Genomic DNA, 27,643 nt, shown 5'->3' with positions numbered 1-27,643 from the left:
ACAATCTTTCTGGCCTCTGTTTCACCTTAGATGCATGTGGTGGCAGAAAGTAGGTTGGCAACTGAATAGTTTGGTTTACATGAAATGCCACTCACTACATCAGGAAGGAAGGATAACTTCTTTCTCAAGGAGGCCTGAGACTCTCTAACTCACATAGTTTAAACTGTTTTAGAGTAGGATATTTCCATCTCACCTGTGTAGTGGCTAAACGGATGGAGTCACTAACAACCGATGTATGTCATGACAGTGAGACACCACATGGATCTCAAGCAGGGAAAAATAATCAGATTTTCTCCAAAAGACTTTTTTGCCAGATAATCCCTAACACTTGTCTCCTACAAACATTCTACATACACAACAGCATAATTTATGTTCAGTGGATTGCCAAGGGACCAACCCCTCAGCTCAAAAATGTTTCTGCCTACACCATTTGTATAGAGAACACTGAAGCTGCTGACAACATTTAATTAAGGTTGCAATCCCTTCTAAATAAATAGCTAGGGCACTGATGCCCAAGTATAATCCCCAATCACGAAGCATCATGACTTTACTGCCCAATTCAAGGAGTCAAGCTACCCTGCAATTGTTGACATTGTGCATAGGATTGTATTGTCCCTGAGCACCAGACCATGCCTGCCAAGCACCAAGAAAATAAAAAATGTCTCAGTCAATCATATCACCCTGGCAGTCAACATACTGACGTGGAGATAATTTTGTTTCCGATGAAAAGTCACTTACATTCAGTTCCTCCAGGTGGCCTTCCAAATGCCAGATAAAAACAAAGTCACCCCTCAACCTGACATTCTGGGAGAGAAAAAGTCCCATCCTTTAACTGGTTGTCGTCATATATCCACAACATTCAGACTGTATTTAAGCCGCCACAATATTTTCACCAAAGAGTCCTCAGTGATCACTGTAGCAGCCTCATCATAAGGATGCCATTATGCTACAACCTAATAAATCGAATTCCTTCTCTTGATGTTGGGAGATGTATCAGAGCACTTTTCATCAATGCATCAACCAAGTAAAGTCTTTGTTCTATTACAAGATTTTTTTTATTTTGGAAGGTTCAGGATTATGCACAAATGTCCACTGTCTACGGTGAAAAAAACCATCTGCAGGACAGAGCTTTCAGGAGGCAGTCATTTATGTAAGGAAACAAATGCTCTCACTGCACTCGCAGACGAGAAGCCGCCATCTTATGTTTTCAACGGATAAAATAGACAACTTCAGTCACTGTATCAGTATCCCCATACAAGCTGTATTAATTCCTCAGCACTGCTGTATGTCCCAAATTCATGGATGAAATATTAAGCTGCAGGCCTATTCTGGCCATTAAATCGATCACCAAAATACTGTCAAAGTAAGTGTTATTATTAACTCCACCTTGACAACACCCTCTGCTTAACATACCCAAGTGGACCACCATGAAGGAGCTCTCCAACACAGATCTTGTTGACATTCTGATTGCCCATACAACACTTCAAAATGAAGTCTACCTATCTACCACTATGAAATGTCTTTCTTCCCGTGGCATCTTTAGGAAGCAAAACAGGACACTTCATCTTGATGAGCTCGCCAATAACTTATTTACTGCTACAGCAATGACAATGTAATTACAAGGCTAAATCAACAACAGCCTCCTACAATACTGCCAATCTAGTTGCAAAGCACAATACAGCATATCAGCTGACCACCAGTGTACATTGAGCTGCAGCAGAGATAACAACAATCCAAATTATGGACTATGTATGTCACATCACAGACAATGCTGCATTAGAGAAAGTCAACCCTATCCGTATAGAAAAATGGCCCATAAAGGGTCCGCAAGTTTAAATACGCAACATTGAGCTCACCAACATGCGATGAGTAGGCCACAGGGTAGATTCAACTCCAGATAGTAGGTGTACAAAATCTTTATTTTCTTTTTTCTATTTTCATAATATACATTAAGTCAAGATAGTTGATACCGTGATCCATAGATTCATCAGTTCATTCAAACAGTACATAAATCAATAAATACATTTCATATAAAAACCCCACATCAACCTCTCATCATACACATTCATCTTCTCATCCAAACACTCACAAGCATCCACTTCAACATAAGACACTATATAAACATTCCTCAGCGTAATCCCCAGAGTGACACATGAATTGGATCCTGCGGAGTCTTCTCAGCAGATTGCCAGAGAGTCCAGATCGATGTAGCAGGACCCCAGAAGGTAACGCCAATGCGCGTTTCGGTGCTAGGCCCAGATCTACGGCCGCACCTTCATCAGGGCTCTCACGCAGAGGGAGTGGGGAAAGCACAGCACATGAGAACCACACCCGTGACCAATCTGTTGTAAACAAAAATTCAATTTTAGAATCTAAAGCTTCATAAGATGTTAAGTAACTCTCTCATTTCAGTTAATACAGTTCCCCCCTCTCCCCTTCATTTTGCAAAGATCTTCTTATCCTGCATTCTTTGTGAACCGCCTTACGTGTCGTGACGTATTCAAGGATTATGACCCGGACATAATGGGTCTGAATTACTCATGACAGCGGTATTGATTTGCATACTGTGCTCTTGTGTGAGCCTCTGGACCCGAATCCGCCCCGGGTTTTACATCGAACCCTGGGATCCCGTGAAGGGTTGATTCCAGGTGTCCTCACTTGTATGCGGGAGGCGGGCCTATTTAAACGACGAGAACGCCTACACTGGGGTCGGTTGGAACCCTCTGGCTACTTGTGAGGACTCGGTACGAGAGGAAAGTCGCATCTAGATTACTCCATTTGAGGTAAGGGGAACTATATGACTGGACGAGTGAGCGTTGATGTGCTGTTGCTCTCTCACTCTGTTTCCGAAGAATCTTTTACTTCTGAGTCACGTCCATGTTACTTAATTAGGGTCCCGTTCATTGTAGGACGCGGTTTTTCTGTTTTAAAAAGGCGGTATAGACGAATGAGCCATCTACATGGAGATTCGTAAAAGAATTAATGCGTACGAGCTCTTGGAAATGTTTTTCCGACGTTTAGCTCGCATCGGCTGTAATGTGTGTGTTTTTTTTATCCTTTCCAGAATACCTAGGATCTGCAGTTATGCGCGGATTCCCTAGCTGACTTCTTCGACCGAGCGCCTGGAATTGTGTAATACAGTGTATCCGTTGTTTGACGGTATGTTATGTCCTTAATATCTATTGAGTCCTGCTTTTAGGAACCTTAAAGAATTGTGATGCCTGGGTCAAGTTTTTTTTCGACCCACGTGACTACCTTAAAGTGAAGGAGTCGGGCATTACCGGGCCCGTAAATTGATGCTCTATTAGTGCTATCACTTTGAATTAATTTATCATCGCACTATCCGAGGATGTTCGTTTTTGATTTATTTGTATTTACTCTGCCCAGGCAAGCTGATTTTTTGCCGTTCGGTGCAGGAAGCGGTGACTCCCCCGAAACAAAGAAACCTGCTCTTGGCAAAAGAATTTTACAACAGGTAAGTTTATTGAGGGACTGTTTACCAGTGGAGTTTCCCCTGGACGGAGTTGATATTCCCTACTCGAACCCCATCGAGACCTTTCTATTTTTCTTGGATTTTAAAAAGACCCGAACTTGGCGATTGCCCGCTCCGGAGCTACTTCCTCTGGGCCCGTGATTACGATCCTTGAGACAGCTGAGAATATCCTGGACTCTTAAATCCGGGACATAGGTAAAACCCTGAGCGGAATGTTTGTCCGAGGGAATGGAATTTCTTAAAAATAGTGGAAAGTTTCCACCTCGCCTTGAAGTTGGGAATCGTTCTTCCAGGAGATCTGCCACGTTCTGATGACCGTTCGAACTTGAAATGAGAGAATAGTGTTTAAATGAACGTCTGTGAATGAAATGTGATGTATTTGGTTCTACCAGGGATTCCAGTATGTTGTCTGTTTGCGTTTTTATTTTGAGTTTACTATTAAACCTCTTTCTTAGCAACAGTTGACCTCACTACTTATGGGGCGACGATTGAAGAGAAGATGTCATTTATAAAGAATTGAACAGTGAACTGTATATGTCTATCTAATTTAATGACGTCTGCATAAAATGTGATTTGATCTTTTTAACTTTATGAAAATAATTTTGTTTGGAATATGTACCTCCCTTGTATTAACTGAAATGAGAGTCACTTAACATCTTATGAAGCCTTAGATTCTAAAATTGAATTTTTGTTTACAACAGATTGGTCACGGGTGTGGTTCTAATGTGCTGTGATTTCCCCACTCCCTCTGCGTGAGAGCCCTGATGAAGGTGCGGCCGTAGATCTGGGCCTAGCACCGAAACGCGCCTTGGCGTTACCTTCTGGGGTCCTGCTACATCGATCTGGACTCTCTGGCAATCTGCTGAGAAGACTCCGCAGGATCCGATTCATGTGTCACTCTGGGGATTACACTGAGGAATGTGTATATAGTGTCTTATGTTGAAGTGGATGCTTGTGAGTGTTTGGATGAGAAGATGAATGTGTATGATGAGAGGTTGATGTGGGGTTTTTATATGAAATGTATTTATTGATTTATGTACTGTTTAAATGAACTGATGAATCTATGGATCACGGTATCAACTATCTTGACTTAATGTATATTATGAAAATAGAAAAAAGAAAATAAAGATTTTGTACACCTACTCTCTGGAGTTGAATCTACCCTGTGGCCTACTCGTCGCATGTTGGTGAGCTCAATGTTGCATATTTAAACTTGCGGACCCTTTATGGGCCATTTTTCTATACGGATAGGGTTGACTTTCTCTAATGCAGTAGTGTAATATTCCCCTGTAGTCTGCCCTATATTCTTTTCAGGGGGGCCCCTTTTGTATTGATCTACATCACAGACAATGGCAAGTGGGCACTCCATAAGTATTTTTGATGGCATGACCAGATTTATTACAAATAATAAGCATGCTTAACATTTGATCACCCAAATTAGTTATGCTCAATTGTTATGTGTGCTCTGTATCAATGTATATTTACCTACCAATTAGTGAATCTACCACTCATTTTATGTATGCAACTTTCAGAATACTTGCAAAAAATTCAGTTGGACAGACTGCGAGTAAGCATCAGCTGAACACTCTTTCATGGTACTATCATTTTCACCAAATTAAGGTCCAAGTGTGCAAATGGATGCCTGTTAGAGGGAGCAACAGATATACTTTGTACTCTTTTGCTAACTGTTTTTGATATTTGATATTCATGCTGGCTGGGTCTCTTTTTTTTATTTGTTTATTGAGGTAAGATGATTGATGCACTTCATGTTGCTTACAAACAGAAAAAGCAGGGTAAACATATACAGTGCATATGCCTACATCCATAAATGGCCGGCTACCCGCACTCAAAAATCAAAATCATTGGCATTAGTGTTACACGGCCCATCAGCCGACATCCAGCGGACCGGCGGCGTAATGACTGATAGCATCCACATGTATGTCAGTGCTGTATTCGCTCACTTATAAATCAGTAATCTTACATTTTCAAAGTTCTTTTTTTCATATCTGGTACCGTAACTGAAACAAAACCAAACAATGTAGTCCCCAACTTTTAGTTCACCTTATGCATTAATCCTTCTGTGTCACAGCATCCTCCCTCCTCAGTGTCATTATTACGAAACTTGTACACTCTGAGTTGTCAGTGTCGTATCTGTAGGTCCCTCTATCTCCGTCTCCGATTCAGAACCAACATGTGCCAGTAAATATACCCGCAAGTATCCCCAATAATCCTTGGGCCTAGAGCCACCTGGCAGCTCTTCTTCATATGTTGCGAGCGTGTCTCGACAATACACCATATCTCTCATCCAGTGCTTTACCTCAGGGGCCCTTCTGCCATTCCAGTGCATAGACACCCTTCTCTTAGCCAGTAAAAGCGCTATAGCACAAAATTTGCGTTTCAATGCTCTAAGTTGCGGGATAATGCCCAACAAGCAGATTTTCGCATCACACAGCATAGAGGTCCCCAGCATCTCGTTCAGGACCTGCATGACGCCTTCCCAAAACCCCGCCACTTTGCGGCAGTGCCACGCTAGATGCATGAAGTCCGCATCATCTTGCTTACACCTACAACATTGTGAATCATCTCGCAAACCATATCTATGTAATCTCTGAGGCGTGTGGTATACCTGATGCAAATACTTGTAATGTATTATTTTCAAGTTCCCGTTAGGGGTCAACATACCAGTGAGCGCACAGGAGGAATCCCATTCCAAGTCAGTGAGAGGTTCTGCTAGTCCAGCGCTCCATCTGTCCCTAGCCTTGTGAGTATTCGCCCCCACCGCCTCTTGTACAGTTGCATACAGTTTGGATACTAGATGTGACGCTGTCGGTGTAGTTAGGAGTAGTTGTAGGGGCGCGAGTGTGGGAGGTTCCTCCGGATGTGTCGGGTAGTGTTCCCTAAGCGCTCTTTGTAGTCTATAGTAGTTGAAACTGAACAATGGAGTCGGGTTTGTGATGTAGTTTAGCTTGTCCAGTGTTAGGAAGACCCCGCCATCGTATAGGTCCCCAAGAGTGTCTAGGCCCGCCCGCTTGAACAGATCCATGCCGACCCGCTCCTGCGTTACCGAAAGAGCTGGGTGATGTGCCAGAGGAAGTGTCGGTGCATACAGTGGTAAGCTGTGTGTTGCCTTGCCTATCAGCCGCCATGCCTCAGTCGTGGTATCAACTGGATTTATGTCACGTTCATGTAGTTTAGTGCGTTTATGTGTCAATATGTTGGCTAGTGGGATAGGGTCAGCGTCACCCGCCTCTACGGCCACATGTGTCAAGAAGGGCACCTCGTGGAACCAGTAATGCGCGTATTGCGCTTGCGCGCATAAGTAATATAAATAAAAGTCCGGCACCCTGAAGCCCCCCTTAGCATATGGCAGCGTCATGGTACGTAATTCCATCCTCGCTTGTTTCCCCGCCCACAACAAATTAAGGACCAGTGTGTTAATATTACGGAATACGGCTGCGGGTGGTTTGATTGGGATATTATTAAACAAGTACAGGAACTTCGGTAGAAGCACCATTTTTACAATGGCCGCCCTGTCTGCCAACGATAGGGGAAGTCTGTTCCATCTCTTAACCTTGTCCTCCAGCGACGATATGGTCCGCCCGTAGTTCGTCCTTATCACCAATTCCGGGTCTCTGTGGAACCATACACCCAAATATTTCGTAGGCTCCTCCTGCCATTTTAAAGGATAGTCTAGTTTGGTCGGGCAGGTGCTGTCTGTTAAGGACAGAACTAGAGATTTATCCCAGTTAATCTGCAACCCGGATTGTAGGCCAAACCTAATGTACTCTCTCAGGAGTGGATTGAGGTGCTGTTCAGGGTTCTTAACATACAGCACCATGTCGTCTGCGTACAGTGAGATATGTATGGGTCTGGAGGGCATTTGTATCGCTGAATAGTGGTGATGGTGCCTGATCTTACATGCCAGCGGCTCCAGCACCAACGCGAATAGCATCGGCGAGAGCGGGCACCCCTGTCGAGTGCCTCTGCATATTGGAATGGGCTCTGATATGTACCTGTTCACTCTGATGCGTGCTGTCAAGTTTGAATATAACATCGTTATCCAACCCAGAAAAATCTGCGGAAACCCCATACGCACCATTACTGCTTGGATAAAGGGCCAGCCGATTGTGTCAAATGCTTTTGCTGCGTCCAGTAACACAGCCACCGCCTTCGATTCCGGTGTTAAATAATGGGCCAGTGCGAACAATGTACGAGTGTTATGTGTAGTCGCTCTGTCGGGGATAAAACCAGATTGGTCCGGCCTGATCAGCAAAGGCATAAGGGGTTTCAACCTGTCCGCTAATAAACTAGCTATGATTTTAGTGTCCACATTCAATAATGAAAGAGGGCGATATGAGTCGCACTTATCTACCTCTTTACCCGGTTTCAACAACGCCACGAGCAGTGCTTCTCTCATGGATGCTGGTAGCGTCTGAGCTTCATGCGCCGCCCCGTACAGCCGCACCAAGTATGGTGCTAGTGTGTCAGCGTACTTTTTATAGAATTCCGTGGCAAAGCCGTCCGGCCCAGGTGCTTTGTTATTTGGTAATCTCCGAATGGTATCAGCCACTTCTTCCACTGTTACCGGGCGTTCTAGATATTTCCTGTGCCCTTCAGCTAGCCATGCCAGCTCTATATCTTCCATGTAGTGTAGTAAATCACCCTGCGTCGGTGAAGGACGCGCTGTGTAAAGTGCCTCGTAAGTTTTCATAAATTCAGTTAATATCCCCTTGGTGTCCGTGATCACCTCCCCTGTGTCCGTGCCAATGGACGTTATGTTTTGTGGGGCTCTACCCGCGCATATTTTTGCGGCCAATTCCCTACCAGGCCTCCCTCCTTCCCCATACCTCCTCGCTGTCGCACGCTTTGACACATACTTCAGTTCGTCCGTCGCGAACTCATTGTATTCAATTAGGAGCGCTTTAATTTCCCCCAAAACAGCAGCGTCGCCCGTCCGGGTGTACGTTTGTTCCAGGGTTTGTATAGCCTGTTCTCGTGTGTGCAGTTGTCGTCTGATATCTTTGAGGATGCCAGAGGTGGTGCTGATACAGATCCCCCGTATCGTGGCCTTAAAGGCCTCCCATAGCAGACTAGGGTCTTCAGTAGTTGGGGCGTTGAGATCGAAGTAATCTATTATAGCCTTGTGTATGGTTTCAACATATATGGGGTCTTGCAGTGCAGCCGCGTTGAAACGCCAGGTAAAAGGCGGTGGGTCATAGTATGGTATAGCGATGTCTAATAGTACTGGACCATGATCCGAAAGTGTTCGTGGTAGGTGAGTTATGTCTTTAACCCACGAAAGTATCTCCTGCGTGCCCAGCCAGTAGTCTAGCCTAGACCAACTATTGTTTGCTGCATTTATATGTGTCGCTATAGTCGTTACTGGGTTGCGTGTCCTCCATAAATCTACCATGTTTAGGTCTTCCATGGTGTCTCGCAGCATCAACCGCGCTTTGCCGTGCTGCTCCAGCGTATGTGGTGCCCTATCCAGAGTATCCTGTAGGGTGACATTGAAATCCCCACCCCAAATTACGTGAGTTGTCTGCATGTCGACGATAGTGTGCCATACCTGTCTGAAAAATTCCGGGTCATCCACATTAGGCCCATATGTGTTCACTAATAGTATCTTCTGTCGCCTTACCACTCCAGCTATGATGACGGTCCTCCCTTCTGAGTCTCTATGTATGCTCGTGATCTCAAAACCCGTTCCCTTTCTGATTAATATGCTCACCCCTCTAGAGTATGACGAGAAGTTCGAGTTGGTGACAGACTCAGCCCATTTAGCGCCTAGTGTGGAAGTACTGTCTCGCGCTAAGTGCGTTTCCTGTAAAAACACAATGCTGACTTGTATCCTGTCAAAATAAGCAAAGAGTCGCCTGATCTTTTTCGGGTCGCCTAGCCCCCTTACATTCCACGTTAGAAATTTGAGCGTGTTAGTACCTGTCATGTGTGTGAACGTGGAGATCAATGGTGTATACCTTACATTTATAACTCTTCCTGTTCAGTGCGTATTGACGTAAACATTTTACAGTGACCGGCATCAACGTTGGTACGCTCTGTACATTGACATCTCTCACATCATAATATACAACTAAGGAGTTCGCCATGCGTCTCAGACACAGAAATTGCAGTTGGAAATATTCAGAAATTCCCACCCTCCCCCCACCCACTTTAGCCCCCGAACTTCGCCAAAGCCATCCCTTAACAACCTTTAACTGTAATGTCAAATTCTTAGCGGGGTACACCCACTCGGGGGTATCACCAGGGTCACACGTCTCCATCCACATAGTGGACGTGGACGGTCGCAAATCTATGCTGCAGTGTAATACACGTGTTCTAGTTTCCCCAACCCCTCACCTCCTCCAGCACAAGCAGGGTCGCCAAAGTGGCATAATGTCAGTACGCCATTTCCCCCACTATTAGTGACATCTGCGTAGCCACCAGACTGAGCCATGGTATGGACAATGTGCCTTCTGTCAGTTGAGCTATGTAATCCACATTTCTTACCAGGGTGGCAGGCACTAGGTCGTGACCACGCAATCTTCACATCCGAGTGGCAAATAACAAGAAATCCCTATGCCCTCTATTTCAGAGATACTCACAGTCATGCTGAGTCAGCCGCGGCACAGCTCCAGCAAGGTCCATATTTACAGTGAGTTCGTAAGTGCCACGCCAGGTCACCATCCGCTACAATCACAACTGCTTAGGGGTGTGTGAACATGCGCTCACGAATGCAGTGTCCGTCGCCTGCGCCGCACAGACTGGCACCGAAATTCAGTTCCGTGCGTTCATAGTTTGGATCAGTCATTCCACATCGCTCGTTTCCGCACTTCGATCTTGCTGCTTGCGCCTTTTCAGTTGTTGCCGAACGTATTCCTGCGCCGCCTGTACTGTTGGTAGTATGACCGGTTTCCCGCCAGTGAAGATTTTGAGTTTCGCCGGGTATAACATTGCATATTCCTGTCCGAGTTCTCTCAGCTTCTTTTTAACTGGAGCGAATTCCTTCCGAGCCAGTTGCACCGCCATGGTATGATCCGGATAGAACTCTAGCGTGTTACCTTGATGAGTGACCTTACCCATTTCTCTGGCCAACCTAAGTATCGTGTCACGGTCTCGGTAGTTGAGCAAGCGGGCTATGACCATGCGTGGGGCGGCACCAGGTTTCGGCACAGGCGCAAGTGAACGGTGTGCCCGTTCGACCAGGAACACGGAAGACAGTTTCTCAGAACCAAATACCTCTTTCACCAATGATTCTATATAGGTCTCCATCTTCCCTGTGTTTGTGGATTCCGGCAAACCCGAAATCCGGACGTTGTTGCGCCTGGACCTGGCTTCCTGGTCCTCCACCTTGGCGCGCAAGCTTTCCACTGTCTTTTCCAGGCCTCCGCAGGACCTGGACATGGCCTGATGGTCATCCTCCACTTGCGAGATTCGTTGTTCGGCTTCCGTTATACGCCCGTCGTGCTGTTCAATTTTCGCCGTCATGTTGTCCACTCGTTGCACCACGTTGTCCAGTTTCCCATTCATTTCCTGCAGGCTCTTCTGAATCGCCCGTAGCACTGATTCCATGCCCGTGGCGCCCGATTGTTCCTGGCCCCCTTCCGCCTCTTGGTCTGTCGCGGCCATTTTATCTTGCTTCCGCGCTTCAAACTGGAGCTTAGTTTGTTGCCTGTCTGGTTTCCCCATGTCAATCTGCTGCTTTGGCGTAGTTTGTGCCGATGACAATCTGGGGCTGCTAGCCGTCGTCCCACAGCCGTGGAGTTGACGCGGTGTGATTTCGCTGCAGCCCCCCACCGAGCTTTACGTGCAGTCATTAGCCAGCCACGTGCTTTGGAAATATGGCCGATCGCCTCCGTGCAGGGCCGTCCGCTCAGTGCTCCAAACGGCGCTATTATAGTGGCTGCAATGCGTTGGGGGGCCTCCCCTCAGATCAGGTGCGCAGAGCTGACGTGCGTGGCAAAGTTATGGGGTCCGTCCCTCATAAGTGCATGCTCCATGCATACCCCTCACCTCCTTGGCAATGCGCAGTCAGCCTCATGACTCACGTGGGGGCTAGAGATAGCGCTTATGAAAGTTAGGTGCCTCTGTATGTTGCAGATATCCCCTGCTGGCAGCTGAGGCGTGCACGGTACTCACTGCGTGTCCTCGTGTGGGGGCCTCGCTGGCCGAGCGCTCCACAGGCGCCTACTGCAGATGAGGATTCAAATGCTGCTGCTCTCCCTCATGTGCGAGTGGCACCGCTGGTCTTCGAGGGGCTCCGACCGGCCTGATCGACCAGTGCCGCCGTCAGTGTCGTGCGTTCCACGGGCGCCGCCATCTTGCCCACAGTGGAACGCACGCCGATGTGGAGGTGCGCTAAGTTCTGGGGACCTGCATGGGCCCCGCTGAGCCCCAGGTGTCTTCAGACGGCCATTCACCAAGCCGCGCCGAGTGTCAGCTGCAGTCCAGGCACGCTAGGTGCTGGCAATCGCTCCGGGTTCCTGAGCCTCCGGAGCGGCCATTTTGAGCGGCGTCCGCGAGGGCTCCGGTTTTGTAGCAGTAACGACTGTTTCTCGCAGCGCAGGCCGAGTTACCGTGTCAGGAGAGGTCAGCCCCACATTCCGATGCACAAATCTTTGCTCAGCGCTTGTGTCGGTGGGGTTTTAGGGGGTCAGGAGTTGATAGAAGTGCGACCGCCCGGCGGAGCTGACTCGTTAGCCAGCCATACCGCAGTGCGCCCTCTAGCGCCCCCCCATGCTGGCTGGGTCTCTGCAGCCTAGTATGTCTGACACGAATAAACCCTCCCCACCGTTTCCAACTCACCTCAAAGTGTGGTAGCTTACTTAGCCTGACTGCTCGTTGCCTACCAACTACCAACCTTGTGATACATTGTATTGCTAACTAGTTAGATTTGTAACGTAAAAGTTCCAATTCTCAGTTACTTAAGTAATACAAACTTTAAATTAACTCCTTAGCTGCTGAGGCTTATCCTCCCCAGTGATGAGCCCTTTTTTGATGTCTGAGTGCTTAAGCCTCCTTAAAATTTTTCCATACATATCCAGTCCAAATGTGCATACCTTTGTAACACATATTAGGGGTTTCTAAAGTTGTTCAGGGCCAGTGGATTACCCTGGAGAGATCAGAGAAAAGGTTTTTTGGTGGGAGAGGGGGTGAGGAAACAAAAACGAGCTGAGTTGTGTAAGAAAATCATTGTACCACCGTTTTTGCATTTACCTAAGTGCTAATTGATTTTTCCTTTTTTTTTCTATCTACTTGTGATGGAGCAGATTTCATCTGCAGTCAGGCATTGTTTTATTTTTGTGCTACAGACAGACTGCATCTAAATTGCCACGCACATTTTGGTGCAAGTTAAAAACATGGCACATGAAAAACATGAAAGTGAGGCCTATTCAGTCTGAAATGATTGTGCTAAATTAACATGCGTTTTTGCAGTGTATAGAAAAGTGGCCTTTTTAGCCTTGAAGATTAATAGAATGTGTTTCTCTCTTCCCAGCTCATTCCTTGCAATCTAAATTCACTATTTCTGTCTTACAAGACTTTGACTTGTTGCATATTTTGATAAACATTTTCAGTTAAAAACACCTCCTTTTATAATGTGGGTGAATTAATAATGCATCAAACACTACACAGGGGGCTAAATGCTTTTTTGCATGAAAAGCTATCTAAAACACTAAAGCATGTTGCTGTGTGCGCTGTATTAACTGTGTGTGCTTTTAAAATTTACACTAAAGCATGAAAATGCTATGTTGCACATTGCACATTTATTTTGCATGTTGTCATAAATAATAGAAAAGCTGCTTTATACTAATAGCTTGGCTAGGTAAACATTTATAAGGGGTATTAGTATGGAGTTGGGAAACATAATGGGCTGATTTACATGAAAGTAATATTCTCTTTGTGTCTGTTTGATATTTGGGCCTAAGAGAACATGGCTGCCTGTGAATCCATCAAGGCTATGACTTGTAAAGAGAAGGGTGCATGCGCAGACTGAGCCAGCTTTCCTCATGACAAAAAGAAGTCAAGGACATCTTGAACTGTACATTCTTGTGATTGTGCCAATGTACCAGCTAACTAAAGTATCCGTCCTACTGCGCTGAGAAAGGAAGGAAGAGAATTAGAATGAAACTCCTAGTAAATGTTGCAAATGTTTATAAATGTATTAAATAATTTGTGCTTCTTTTGTTAAAACTGGTAAAGTCAGGTTTTTAGAATGAGTCAGGGTAGTGAGAACTCATGCCATCATGACTGACCAATCACGTACAGGTTTTCCTGAAGATGCAACATTTTTGTGTAGTCTGCCAAGAATTAGAGTATAAAATAATGATCTCTCTGGAGGGGGTTTGGCTTCTAGGCTCATTAGGGGGTGTGTGAGCTCTTGAGAGAAGGAACAGATTAGGCCAGACATCCTATGGGTTAGGTACGAGAAACGTCTCGGGAGATTGCTGAAGGGCGGAGTTTGCATCCAAGGAGTCAGGGGGAGGTTTCTTGCTTCCACGTCATATTTTGGCACTGCAGGCAACATTTCTTTGAGGTCTCGTGAAGGAGGGGCTGTTTTCCTCTTTAGACACAGACAGTGCAGCTATTAAGATAGAATTAGATGCTAAACTTTAAGTTTATGCTTTGACTAATTAATTAGGTCTGAAAAGATTTATTTGTCTTATGCATTTATTTCTCTTTATGGGAGATTTTTGCCAACTATTTAATTATTGATTAGCCTTACAAGGCTATTTTTCTTAGAAACTCTTTAAGAATTTTGACTGATATTTTGCGCCACATTTTCTTTTCTACATATAATGCTTATATGCAGACTGTAATGTGTTCTGTATTAATGCTTTTTTTTTTTTGTTTTCCAAATTCGGTAACCTGATTGATATTTTACTAATGAATAAAGGGTCAGAGAAAAATTAACTTTTGACTAGAAAATAAAACACTTTAAAATACTCAACAACTCTCTTTATTGGCTTGAAATAATAATTGCATTTTTGACTGTTCAGGTTTATTTAAATCTCCTGAAGGTAATACATGGTGTGAAGGGCCCAACACCTTTTGAGCGGTAAATTAGAGGCAGCATGAAGGTTTTACATTGAGAAACTACCAGAAGAAATTACCACTCCATCACTTGCAGATTGAGGTAAAAAGAGGTGTTAAACTTATGGCTGATCCAAGAAAGTTATACATTTCTGTAAAGTAGGCACATTCTGAAGTTCAGCAAGGAGTCATTTGTATTGATTGCTCATAGTTTTCCCAAAGAAACCAAATTGTTTAATTCAAACAATAATGGAAATACTTTGGAAAAAAGAAATAGCTGACAATGTTTTCATCAGTAATTATTTCCCCAATGACAGATATACAAAAGCAATATACCACTATGTCGGTCAGACTCTTCTGGTTGCAGGGTTAAGTAATGTGCATGTTGGTTGTCCAAAAACATGCAATACAACTGAGCAGCAGCTTTAGTGGTTTTTCACTGTTTACCTGCCATGTATCAATTCATATGGTAAAATCTAATTAGTAAAAAATGTGTATGAAGGAAACATGATTTTTTTTATTGTGGCTTAGGACTAGTGGGTATTTGTATAACTCAGAATTGGGGGTTACCCATGCTTCAGAGGGAATCTTGCAAAATGTGTCCTTTCTTGCATACTGGCTCATTTGCAAACCAAAAAGGAGAGAGAAATTAAATTGATAGTAACAAATATTCTACTAGTCTGTGTTCATACACTTTGTTCAATGCAAAACGGTACCACGCTTGTGTGAGTGGGCGAATCGCTGGTGAATAGAAATGTCCCAAAATCCAACTGGGACACACAATGTTCACCCTAAAAATTGATCCATTGTGCAAAAGTGGTGTTTAGGCCTGGGGTTGGCCTCCACCCAGGGAAACCTACCAACCCTATACATTTCTGAACAGTAGGCCACCCAGAGGAGTCCAAGGTGGTGTGACTTGCATGAGCTTTTACCTAGAAGGATAATAGATACTCTTTTAGGAAGTACATTGTTGGAAAGGAACAAACAATAGTTATACCAGTACACCATCTGAGGAAGTTCTCTCCTTGTTCCCATGTCTAGCAGTATCTATTACTAAAAGATTAATAATGCAATCTGTCGTTCCACATACCTGTCTTGGTCGATACAGTGAGTTCTCTGATGAAGTGACAAGGGTTTAATCTGATACTGACGAACTTGGCAGGTCTTGGGTTGGATTCTTGGAGTTATATATGCTTGCATTGTCCCATACTGCCCTTCAATAGATCTTATCTGTGTGAGTAAAACATATAAAGTGAGAAATAACAAGAATGTTGCTGGTGGAAATCATTCAAATAAAAAGCCTTCTCTTAGTACAGGCTTGGAATTCAAAACATTAGCAAGGTGTAACTCTCTGCAAATAGGAGTGGTTGTTGCCTAACAAAATGAATGCGTTTTAAAAATCAACTGTTTGCACTCCAATAACAGTTGAAAATTTTTCAATTTCTGCTGGGTCACTATGCTTTTACATATTTCTTGAAACAATTCTGGTTTAACTTCGACCGTCATCGTTTTCTCCATCTATCTTATAACATTTTTGTGAGCACTGTTCCTAATTTTGTGAACTGCCTGTAACTTTGGAATCATGATTTCTATTGGACTGCAATTTCACATATCTTTTGCCTAGAGTCATTCAAGGTTGATGTAGAATTTTCCATACAAAGTGTTTTATTTCAACCCACACGAGTATATCTGTTCACTATCAGAAGTCCTCATTAAAATTGGGCCATCTATATTTTTGGACGTTTGCACAGCTAAATTCACTCTTTGTAAAAATAGCATAAGTGGATTCATAAAGAATCTTGAACATATGATAGAAATGGCTGTCTGGACTAAAGAAATTTAGTAGCAGGGTACCTCCCGGGGGTATGGGATTCTGGAAGAGTTGGAGAACATTAATAATGAAGACTGGTCTATTCTGATTATGTGTAAATGGGACAAATGTGAAAGGAGGAGCTAGAATAGTTGTGTATTAGTTAAGAAGGGGCTTAGAGCAAAATACAAGTGGCAGAAGTTAAGGTCTATTCACCTGGGGTACAATACCCCAGAACACTGAATCAATCAAACCAAGTTGGCGGTTCGATTATATGTCCAATAGGTGGGATGAAAGACTGCCAGCTGTTTTGGGAGTGTCCTGCTTTAGTAGAATTTAGGAAAGGTGTCAGCCTTTACTATCAGAAGACAAGCTCCACTACAACTGGGATGGTGTGTAGCTTGCCTTGTTTGGGATGAGTGTCACTACTTGCTGTTGGACACTCAGGTTTGAACTATTATTTTTGGGTGTAGTAACATGGCTACACACATTACTGTCTGGGAGTGGAAAAATATTATTCCTCTAAACCTACAGGCATTAGGCATGGTATCCAGAATTATGACTGATTGTTGAACAGAGATTTGGTTAAGCAAGAGGTCAATATTTTGGTTTCACTGCAATTTGATGAAAGATACGTAGTCTTTTGGACTATAGTACGGGGGAGCTCCATGAGTCTGTTATGATTTGCAATCTTATAACTAATTTCTAGTAAATATTCCTAATTTTGCCACTTAGCTCTCAACTGAAGGTCTTTCCGGCCTCTTTAGCGGATCTATTCTTGAGTTTCCGCCTTTGATCACCTTATTCTTTCCCTTTTTCTCTTTGGATTGATTTTTGGGGGCTAGTCCACTTAGCCAGCACCCCTTATTTGTTGTGGAAGGTGGATTTGCTAACCTAAGATTAGATGCTGAGAAGATTCAGTAAAAGCTGCTCTTAAGGGTAATTTTTAAGTTGAACAACCTGCATGAGCCACATATTTGACCTTTCCTGCAAAAAAATAAAAGGTAAACATGAAGTGACACAAGAAGTGGACATATGGAAGTCCAGAAGTCCACTATTTCAAGGAAGGGAAAAAGGATAAAGGAACTTATGTTGACTCCACAACTCCAAAGTTCTAATATGTAGGCTACTTTCCCGCTATCAATCTATGAGCATCCCAGTCACCTAGTGGCAGGATCAGAAACTGCTTGTACAGCTATATTGAGACAGAGCTTTGCATGCTGGTACTGCTTACTCATGTGAACGTCACACAGCGCAAGTAGGCCCCTGTTCCTGTGCGTATGTGCACTCTTGCCATTTCCCATCAAATTGAAAAAGGAGACAACCAGTATGTGTAGAACAAGTCACCAGGACAGCGGGATGATTTATTTTCTGAAATACTGTACTTATTTCGTTAAGAGGGAAGATGCCTTAAATATAAAGCATCAAATTAATAGAGGTTTTTAACCTTTGGTCTGGGGACCCTGGGTGTCTGAGATGCCCAATCTTGGGGTCCGCAACTGCTTGGAAAATTATGTTATGATCAGACCAATAAAGTGTATATAAATAAAAAATCAACTTGTAAAATTGAAAAATTGGAAAACGTTCTGTAATTGTGAAGAAGTTTCAAATAGGAGGCTAAAAATTAAGTTGGTATCCTCAGACTGATTAGAAGTGCAAGTGCATCAAACAGTATATAATATAGGCGAGCAGAGTGTTAAATTAATTTCCTCCTGTCTTGTTAAAATTTAGATTGTTATTTCTTTATATTTGTGAATTAAATAAAATATTTGTGTATTTATTTGATGAATGCTTGTGATTGTTTTGCTGTTCAAATCATTGAAATTGCTTAGGCCGCGGTCCCCAGCTTTTGGCAATGACTCAGTAGAGTTCCCTAAATTCCAATAATAATTCAGTGGGGGCCCTCCAATTCCAGTAATGATAAAGTGGGGGTGGGGGAGTACAGAAGTCTAAAGGTTAAGAACCACTTGGATATAACATAACTATAAGTAAATGTAAGGAGAATGTTATGGATTGAATACAAATTTCTATTTTCTCATTATGTACACTATTACACTTTTTAAGTCCAATAGAAATCAGCTAACTTTGCTAGGGCAACCAAAAGCCCCAACATTAAAACACGTTTCGTTTAAAGTAGTCCTCTGCAGGGTTGAGCACATGGATAAGCAATAATTGGTGTGATTATCCCTATGGCACATCACTGGATCTGACATGTACTCAACTACAGTTCAATTAAAAAAGTTTGATTATTACTCAATGTTTCATGCAGTGCTATATCAAGTTATGTATTGTACGACATTACAGAACTTGGATTAACTGCACAGAAATCCTAAAATTACAAATTATGAAACATCAGCATTTGTGATGGCATAAATTATTAAGCAAGAAGAAAATCAAATATGAAAGGAAACCATATTGTATTAATTGCTGTACCTTAAGTTCTAGCCGGGTGGTGTTTGCTTGACATCGATAGGTTGCAAGGAGGAAGTTGCCATTTGGCTGCAAGGAATTTAAGTGCAGTTATTCAGAAAATGCTATCATAAAAAGATAATTATATAAAAATGTTTAAGATACAAATATATGTGTTACAGACATACTTTAGAGAGGCTAAATAATAGGATAATGCTACCATATGGGGACTCTGGTGCTTCAAGTGTTATGTTTTCTCTTTAATTGATGCAGTCATTAAGATCATAGGGGAAATTCAGTTTGACCAACCTGAACCAACTTATATAAGATCTATTACAACAAATCATGACTTTAAACCTGGATTCGTCATCAGATGGCAAGTCTCTCGGAAGAGGTGTTGGTGGCTCCGCTATTAAGATGATATAGTCATCCCCCTTTTCTCCTTGTCTTATAGAAGGATCTGGGAGCTGTCCTTCCTCAATTTCAATGTGCTGATCATCATTTGATTGTCTGCCTTCAAAGGGCCTGGTGGCATCAGGAAAATGTGGATTCTGTGGTAGGGGCATTAGAGGTGCAGGTGGTGCTGTGTAATCTGGCTGTTAAGCCTTCAGCCTAGGCATAGGTTTTCTTGTGGAGGCAGAGGTACACATTGATGGGAGAGTGAAGGTTGGTGTGCAGACAAAGTGTGGTTCCGTGGAAAAACTGGTGTTATAATCCTTGTGTGGTTCTGTAGAAAAACTGGTTTAATAATCCTTTCTGTGATAGAGGTTCTTATTAGGGTCCAACATCACCTGCATCAGGAGCCTCTTTTCTGGCCTTATTATAGTCTTCTTTGGAGTTTGTAATGGTGATCGTAATGAGCACAATTATTCACTAGTCATCCTGAAGAAACATAAGATAGGCGAGTGGTACACAACATGTTGCTCCTCTGAACTGTTATGAGCCAAGTATCCATGCTCTTCTTGAGTGTCCTGATATTTATTTTGACATGGCCTGGACTATCAGCTACGTCACAGGGGCCCTTTGGGTCAGATTCTTCCTCTGCTTTTGTTTCCAGGAGTTTTGTTTGTGGCTGAGATGGACTTTTACTGGGAGAAGTATGAAAACTGCAGACAGTCTGGGGTTGACAGAATTACCGTTGCTGAGTAGAACACCGAGGGGACTACTTTCGAAGACGTCTTCATCGATGAGGTTGTTGTTAATAGGATAGACGTCAATGGACTGGTAGTCTGTGACATTGTCGCAGTTGGGGTTGCGATATGTGGAGGTTTCATCGATGGTTGCTTCTTCCTATCTGTCTAACGGTGTGTCATCGACCAGGTTGACAACAGCATAAATGGTACCCTTCTAAATCGGTGATGAAACTATTAATAGTGGTGCCGTTTACAATAGAATCAACTATGCTTTTCTCTGAGGCTCCTACGAGATGAAGGCTGATTCCTTTAAAGATGCTTTGTTTGAAGTTTTGGAGTTCTCCAAGTAGTCAATGTACAGCAGAGACCTTAGACACAAATTCATCTTCAGAAGAGGGGGTTTTTAGCAGCTTTTCATTTTTTAAGCCATCTTGGAATCCTTTCCTCACAGTCATTGAAGTTTTTTGTGAGAATAACCTGCTAATCTTACAGTCCTTTGGTTTTTGATCAGGGTGCAACAGTAGATGCACATCCTCTGTGGACCTTTCAAAAAGATTAATCTTGAAGAGGCTCCTTTTAGAAGATTTTTCCATGCCAGAAATGATTTACCTTATCCAAAGGAAGTGGTTGATGGCTCCAACACTCACAACTTATGGAAGTAGTTATTTCCAGTTTATTGAAGTAGAAATTAGACGTATCTGTCCAAACAAAGAGCAAAGCTCTGAGTTTGCCTTTCCACATGATGTGAGGAGGAATTCTGGGATGAGATGGCTGCTGGGAGAGTTGCGAAAGGCACTCTCCCATCTTTGGCTGAAGTTTGCCTCTTTTCCAATAACAAGGATATACTACTAAAGAGGCACTGCTTTAAGGACCTCAAGGCAAATTGGCCTTTGTACTAGTCTTGCAGAGTTACAGTTTGACACAGAAGGACTCAAGCATTTGGACGTATGAAAGCTCCAATGCTGGAGAACTTGATGTGATCATGCTTGACATTTGTCCCTGATTTTAAATGTGAAGGAAGTCACAAGAAGTGCTTTGTACACAACACATCTTCCCACACCTTGGTTACTAGGATTAACTAGTGAGACAGTTTTGCACCTTTGAAAAATAAAGACCAGTTTCTAGAAACTCTAGAACTTCTGGTTAGGACAGGCTGAGCCAACCTGCCAAGTAGGGACATGGAATCTGACGGACTGTTACCCCACAAACTACCTGAGTATTACCCGAGGTTGGTGTGATCCGGGCAACAATCAGCCAAATATTTTTTTTTTTATTATTAATCAGATCCAAAATTAATTTCACTGTGGATCAGCACACACAAGAATCCACACCATGTATTTTAAGGACTTAATTAAGCTCAACATCCTATTTTAGTGCAGATAATGTGTATAAATGTAACTATAAAAATAAACTCAATAGTGGCAATGAAAGCAATAAGAAACAAGCATTGAAAATGCAATAGGTCTCGCAATAGAAGAGTTTGACATTTTTCGTTTTGCAAATGGATGAGTGGCGTTGCGTGGATGAGTGGCGTTGCGTGGGTGAGTGGCGTTGCGTGGGTGAGTGGCGTTGCGTGGATGAGCGGCGTTGCGTGGATGAGCGGCGTTGCGGGGGTGAGTGGCGTTGCGGGGGTGAGTGGCGTTGCGTGGGTGAGTGGCGTTGCGTGGGTGAGTGGCGTTGCGTGTGTGGCGTTGCGTGGGTGAGTGGCGTTGCGTGTGTGGCGTTGCGTGGGTGAGTGGCGTTGCGTGTGTGTGGCGTTGCGTGGGTGAGTGGCGTTGCGTGGGTGAGTGGCGTTGCGTGGGTGAGTGGCGTTGCGTGGGTGAGTGGCGTTGCGTGGGTGAGTGGCGTTGCGTGGGTGAGTGGCGTTGCGTGGGTGAGTGGCGTTGCGTGGGTGAGTGGCGTTGCGTGGGTGAGTGGCGTTGCGTGGGTGAGTGGCGTTGCGTGGGTGAGTGGCGTTGCGTGGGTGAGTGGCGTTGCGTGGGTGAGTGGCGTTGCGTGGGTGAGTGGCGTTGCGTGTGTGAGTGGCATTGCGTGTGTGAGTGGCGTTGCGTGTGTGAGTGGCGTTGCGTGTGTGAGTGGCGTTGCGTGTGTGGCGTTGCGTGTGTGGCGTTGCGTGTGTGTGTGGCGTTGCGTGTGTGAGTGGCGTTGCGTGTGTGAGTGGCGTTGCGTGTGTGAGTGGCGTTGCGTGTGTGAGTGGCGTTGCGTGTGTGAGTGGCGTTGCGTGTGTGAGTGGCGTTGCGTGTGTGAGTGGCGTTGCGTGGCTGAGTGGCGTTGCGTGGCTGAGTGGCGTTGCGTGGCTGAGTGGCGTTGCGTGGCTGAGTGGCGTTGCGTGGCTGAGTGGCGTTGCGTGGGTGAGTGGCGTTGCGTGGGTGAGTGGCGTTGCGTGGGTGAGTGGCGTTGCGTGTGTGAGTGGCGTTGCATGTGTGAGTGGCGTTGCGTGTGTGAGTGGCGTTGCGTGTGTGAGTGGCGTTGCGTGTGTGAGTGGCGTTGCGTGTGTGAGTGGCGTTGCGTGTGTGTGTGGCGTTGCGTGTGTGTGGCGTTGCGTGTGTGTGTGTGGCGTTGCGTGTGTGAGTGGCGTTGCGTGTGTGAGTGGCGTTGCGTGGCTGAGTGGCGTTGCGTGGCTGAGTGGCGTTGCGTGGCTGAGTGGCGTTGCGTGGGTGAGTGGCGTTGCGTGGGTGAGTGGCGTTGCGTGGTTGAGTGGCGTTGCGTGGTTGAGTGGCGTTGCATGTGTGAGTGGCGTTGCATGTGTGAGTGGCGTTGCATGTGTGAGTGGCGTTGCATGTGTGAGTGGCGTTGCATGTGTGTGTGGCGTTGCGTGTGTGTGTGGCGTTGCGTGTGTGTGTGGCGTTGCGTGTGTGTGTGGCGTTGCGTGTGTGTGTGGCGTTGCGTGTGTGTGTGGCGTTGCGTGTGTGTGTGGCGTTGCGTGTGTGAGTGGCGTTGCGTGTGTGAGTGGCGTTGCGTGTGTGAGTGGCGTTGCGTGTGTGAGTGGTGTTGCGTGGGTGAGTGGCGTTGCGTGGGTGAGTGAATGGTTAGCTGTTGCTTATGCGACGTATAGCACTTAATACTAAAGTAGGCAGACCTTCTTAGCCTTTGTGAGAATAATAGCAAAATAAAAATAACAAGCATTGAAAATGCAATAGGTCTCGCAGCATTAGAGTTAGTGCTTTTAGAATTGTTTATGGTTTTTTTTTGTAAATCTTTAGCATTTTTGTTTCCTGTAGCCAATGCTAAAGAATTTCAAAAAAAAAAAGCCATAAACATTTTTAAAAGCTCTGAAATGCAGTCTGAAATGCTGGATATATATTCAGTACAGATACACTATATTGTTAATGAAGACATAGGATATAATATGTTGTACTGTATACACACAATTAGATGGGAACGTGCTGTGTGTGTCAGCGATTGAATGTGGAGGTGATGGTGGATGTGGTGGTGGATGTGGTGGTGGATTCGGTGGATGTGGTGGTGGTGGATGTGGTGGTGGATGTGGTGGTGGATGTGGTGGTGGATGTGGTGGTGGATGTGGTGGTGGATGTGGATGCGGTGGATGTGGTGGGATGTGGTGGTGGATGTGTTGGTGGTGGATGTGGTGGTGGATGTGGTGGTGGATGCGGAGGTGGAGGATGTGGTGGATGTGGTGGTGGTGGATGCGGTGGATGTGGTGGTGGATGTGGTGGATATGGTGGTGGATGTGGTGGTGGTGGGTGTGGTTGATGTGGTGGTGGATGCGGTGGATGTGGTGGTGGTGGATGTGGTGGTGGATGCAGTGGTGGATGCGGTGGTGAATGTGGCGGTGGATGTCATGGTGGATGTGGAGGTGGTGGTGGATGTGGTGGTGGATGTGGTGGTGGATGTGGTGGTGATGGTGGATGTGGTGGTGGATGCGGTGGATGTGTTGATGGTGGATGTGGTGGTGGTGGACGTGTTGGTGGTGGTGGCTGCGGAGGTGGTGGATGTGGTGGTGGTAGATTGTGGTGTTGGTGGTGGTAGATTGTGGTGTTGGTGGTGGACGTGGTGGTGGTGGACGTGGTGGTGGTGGACGTGTTGGTGGTGGACATGGTGGTGGTGGACGTGTTGGTGGTGGACATGGTGGTGGTGGACGTGGTGGTGGTGGACGTGGTGGTGGTGGACGTGGTGGTGGTGGACGTGTTGGTGGTGGTGGATGTGGATGTGGTGGTGGTAGATTGTGGTGTTGGTGGTGGTAGATTGTGGTGTTGGTGGTGGACGTGGTGGTGGTGGACGTGGTGGTGGTGGACGTGGTGGTGGTGGACGTGGTGGACGTGTTGGTGGTGGACGTGGTGGTGGTGGACGAGGTGGTGGATGTGGTGGTGGTGGACGTGGTGGTGGACGTGGTGGTGGACGTGGTGGTGGATGTGGTGGTGGACGCGGTGGTGGTGGATTGTGGTGTTGGTGGTGGACTTGGTGGGCGACATGGTGGTGGACTTGGTGGGCGACATGGTGGTGGACTTGGTGGGCGACATGGTGGTGGACTTGGTGGGCGACATGGTGGTGGGCGACATGGTGGTGGGCGACATGGTGGTGGGCGACATGGTGGTGGGCGACATGGTGGTGGGCGACATGGTGGTGGGCGACATGGTGGTGGACAAAGTGGTGGTGGACAAAGTGGTGGTCGATGTGGTGAATGTGGTGGTGGTGGACATGGTGGTGGTGGACATGGTGGTGGACATGGTGGTGGTGGTGGACATGGTGGTGGTGGTGGACATGGTGGTGGACGTGGTGGTGGTGGAGGTGGGTGTGGTGGTGGTGGATGTGGTGGATGTAGTGGACATGGTGGTGGTGGATGTGGTGGTGGACGGGGTGGTGATGGACGTGGACGTGGTGGTGGTAGATTGCAGGGACGGTGTTCAAAGCGGATCTTTGTTTATGCTGAGGTTGTAGAACGTAGCATGGCTGCACACTGAGATTGCTTTTGGGAAGATTGATTCGCCACACTACGTATTTGATATGAACAAAAGGATCCTGCAATAACATAACGACTGTTCAGGCTAAGATTAACTGGATAAGGATACAACAGTAGCACTTTAATAACCTCATATAGATACAGGAACTGAGATTTATAATCACACTACAAAAGCCTTGAGAAAGCCCGAAGGGGGCGAAACGCGTGTCGGCTGTGGACCATAGCGTTTGCAAAATAAAGGCTTGAATTTTCTACACCTTCTGGTTTTGTGGAATTGGCTTCTGATCAAGGATATGGACTATCTGTGAAACGCTATAATAGCGAAGGGATCAAAGTGACTATCTTGGAAGTGCACTGGTGTTCTATTTACTTGGCATATAACCACAACTCATCTGGCATAGCTACTTTACTGTAATAATGTATTACACTTGTGATGCCGCATTGCCAGCAGGCAGATTGAAAGGCAAGGTTAGCAAGCCAGGCCGTTGTTTAAATAATTAAAGGTGTAACTAGCATTCCAGCTTTGTTCTGGTCTCTTTTAAAAAAAATGTGAATGATACAGCAATATACCAATGGGGGTGGGGGGGGAGGGAGGGAAGAGGCAGGTCTCGTCAATAAATAGCTTTAATAAAATGAAAAGGTGCTGGATAACGCCAGGACCTTTTGATTTTACTAATATTAAATTGCCTAACACCAGACCTAAAATGAAAACACGAAGCTAACGGAGGCAACTGGTCCAATCTCAGGGGGGGCGGCTGTAACGGAATTCTAACGCTTAGGAAACAGCTTACAGTTAAAAATAGACCCGCACATAAAGCTGGCGACCACCCGCCCGCCAATTATTGAGAAGTCTGGTCCTTTCTGACCGCAGATCAGCTGCATCGCAGCATTAAATGGTTGTCTTTGCGTGCATGGGAAGTTGAAAGTCTTGTCCAGAGACGATCAATAAGTCAAGCAGAGCGGCTCTCACGGGCTGCTGGCATTAGCATGAGAAGATAGCCAGTGCCCACAATCCGACAGGCCTAGTGAACAGCGCAGCAACACGCAGCACTCCTACGTGCAGTGTGGCACCGGCAACAGAGTCATGTTTACAGTCTACACCATAAGCACACAGAGCTGCAGCCCAACACTCGTGCTATCCACAGGAATGGGCCGAAGCCAAGCACACCCTCTCCCCAAACAGCTCTGAAACCGGTAATACACCAAACTACGGGGGAAAGCAAAAACAACAAATGCAGAGTGCAGTCTGCTGCCTTCATAGTTAGACACCACATTCACATACCTGCCACCAAAACACGAGCGAAGTTCGACCACGTTAAAAAAAATGAATGCAATGACAGGCTTTCCACTCCAAAGGCACCGGGGAATTTTTAAACTGGAAGCCTGAAAGTCTGGTGGGTTTTCCCCGTTTTATTAAAAAAAGGAGGACATCGACGGAATGTAGCTGTGAGGTTGTGCTAAAGGTGTATTTGTCTACTGAAAATACAGCAATGTGTCGTCGTCTACTGTTGCGATTTCGGGGAAATATTTACTGATCGGGCCAGAGCTGCCTGTAGCAAGAGGCAGCAGGTCTGCGGTTGCCTCCGTGCCTGGGACACAGTTCGGTGCCTACACCCCTGCCCCGGCAGCGGCTGTCCGACTGCAAGAAAGTGAATATTCCTTTCAAAGATAGGCCTGCCCTGTTGAAAGAAACACCAGGCTGCGTGCACGCCTCCGGGGGAGGAGGTTGGATCGTCTGTGCTTAGCCCGCTGGCTTATTTTCACAGCGAATTCCGAGCTTAAATGCAATCACCCAAGAATCCCTCCAAACGTGCAATCCGACCATTCCACATCGCTTCTAATGCAGAAGCAAGCACAAACAAAACAACCCGAGCACTGGCAGTAGAACCAGAAAATGCAATTGCGGTTTCCAGCTTTTAAAAAGACAGGCATGCCCAGACTACAAAAAAGACTCAGCCCTGACTCAAGTGAAACTAGGGGGAGGGGGCGGGAGGCGGAGAGTTGAGGCAGGCAGGCATGGGAGGAGAGGAGGAGGGGGGAGGAGAGTAGGGGAGGCACGGCCTAGCGGCCGTGCAGGGGGAGGGGGCGGGAGGCGGAGAGTTGAGGCAGGCAGGCATGGGAGGAGAGGAGGAGGGGGGAGGAGAGTAGGGGAGGCACGGCCTAGCGGCCGTGCAATCAAGTAGTGAGGGGGCGGAGTTGTGGGAAGGCTGAGAGAGAGAGTAGGCGGCTGGGTGCATGTGCACGCGCTTTTAAGCTCAATGCACATGCGCATTGAGCTTAAAAGTCACGGGCACTGCAAGGAATCGCCACGATTCCTTGCAAGTTAGATAAAGTCTGGATGAGCCCCTATAGTCTCGCTTGCTCGATGCGCATGCGCATCGACAGGCGAGACCTAAAAACCAGATCAAGTCAAGGACGCAAACGGCACCATGCTATTGTTTATTTACTCAGATGATTTGCATAAAAATGTAACTTGTGAGCACGTTTCTCTAACTCTCCAATAATCCCATTACAACACTTTGTACAAATGAGATTGGGACTCATCCTTCCGAAGTCGAGAAAAATGTGCAACGCTGTGTTGTAGTTAATTTTTTTAATTAACAAAATGCAAATAATGTGGAGAGATTTCAAGTGATTCAGGAATGGGCGCCCTTGTAAAGAGAAAGTACGGCCGGCCTGGGCAGTGATAGGGGAGGAGGGAGGAGAAATGCGAGTCAAGGCAGCAGCAGCCTTTGATGTGCCTGCCGGCCGGCCGTGAATAATTAGGGGGTGAGAAATGCGCTCGGAGGGCTGCCTTTGATGTGGTAATGCGAGGCAGGCAGGCAGGCGGCTGGTGGCATTGTGCACGC

At 45.7% G+C, this 27,643-nt stretch overlaps 1 protein-coding gene across 1 annotated transcript in view; it reads right to left on the bottom strand.

Annotated features, from left to right (window-relative positions):
- BBS7 (Bardet-Biedl syndrome 7) overlaps window positions 1-27,643 on the bottom strand; it is a 388,515-nt gene that overhangs the window by 98,767 nt on the left and 262,105 nt on the right. Inside the window, exons 13-14 of the mRNA XM_078676844.1 lie at window positions 18,765-18,830; window positions 15,612-15,751 (exon numbers count right to left, since the gene is read on the bottom strand). Coding sequence (XP_078532970.1) covers window positions 15,612-15,751; window positions 18,765-18,830 — 206 coding nt within the window. The remainder of the gene's footprint in view (window positions 1-15,611; window positions 15,752-18,764; window positions 18,831-27,643) is intronic.

This window comes from Lissotriton helveticus, chromosome 2_1, assembly GCF_964261635.1.
Source record: "Lissotriton helveticus chromosome 2_1, aLisHel1.1, whole genome shotgun sequence".
NCBI lineage: Eukaryota > Metazoa > Chordata > Amphibia > Caudata > Salamandridae > Lissotriton > Lissotriton helveticus.
This window is presented reverse-complemented; position numbering and strand designations above follow the sequence as displayed.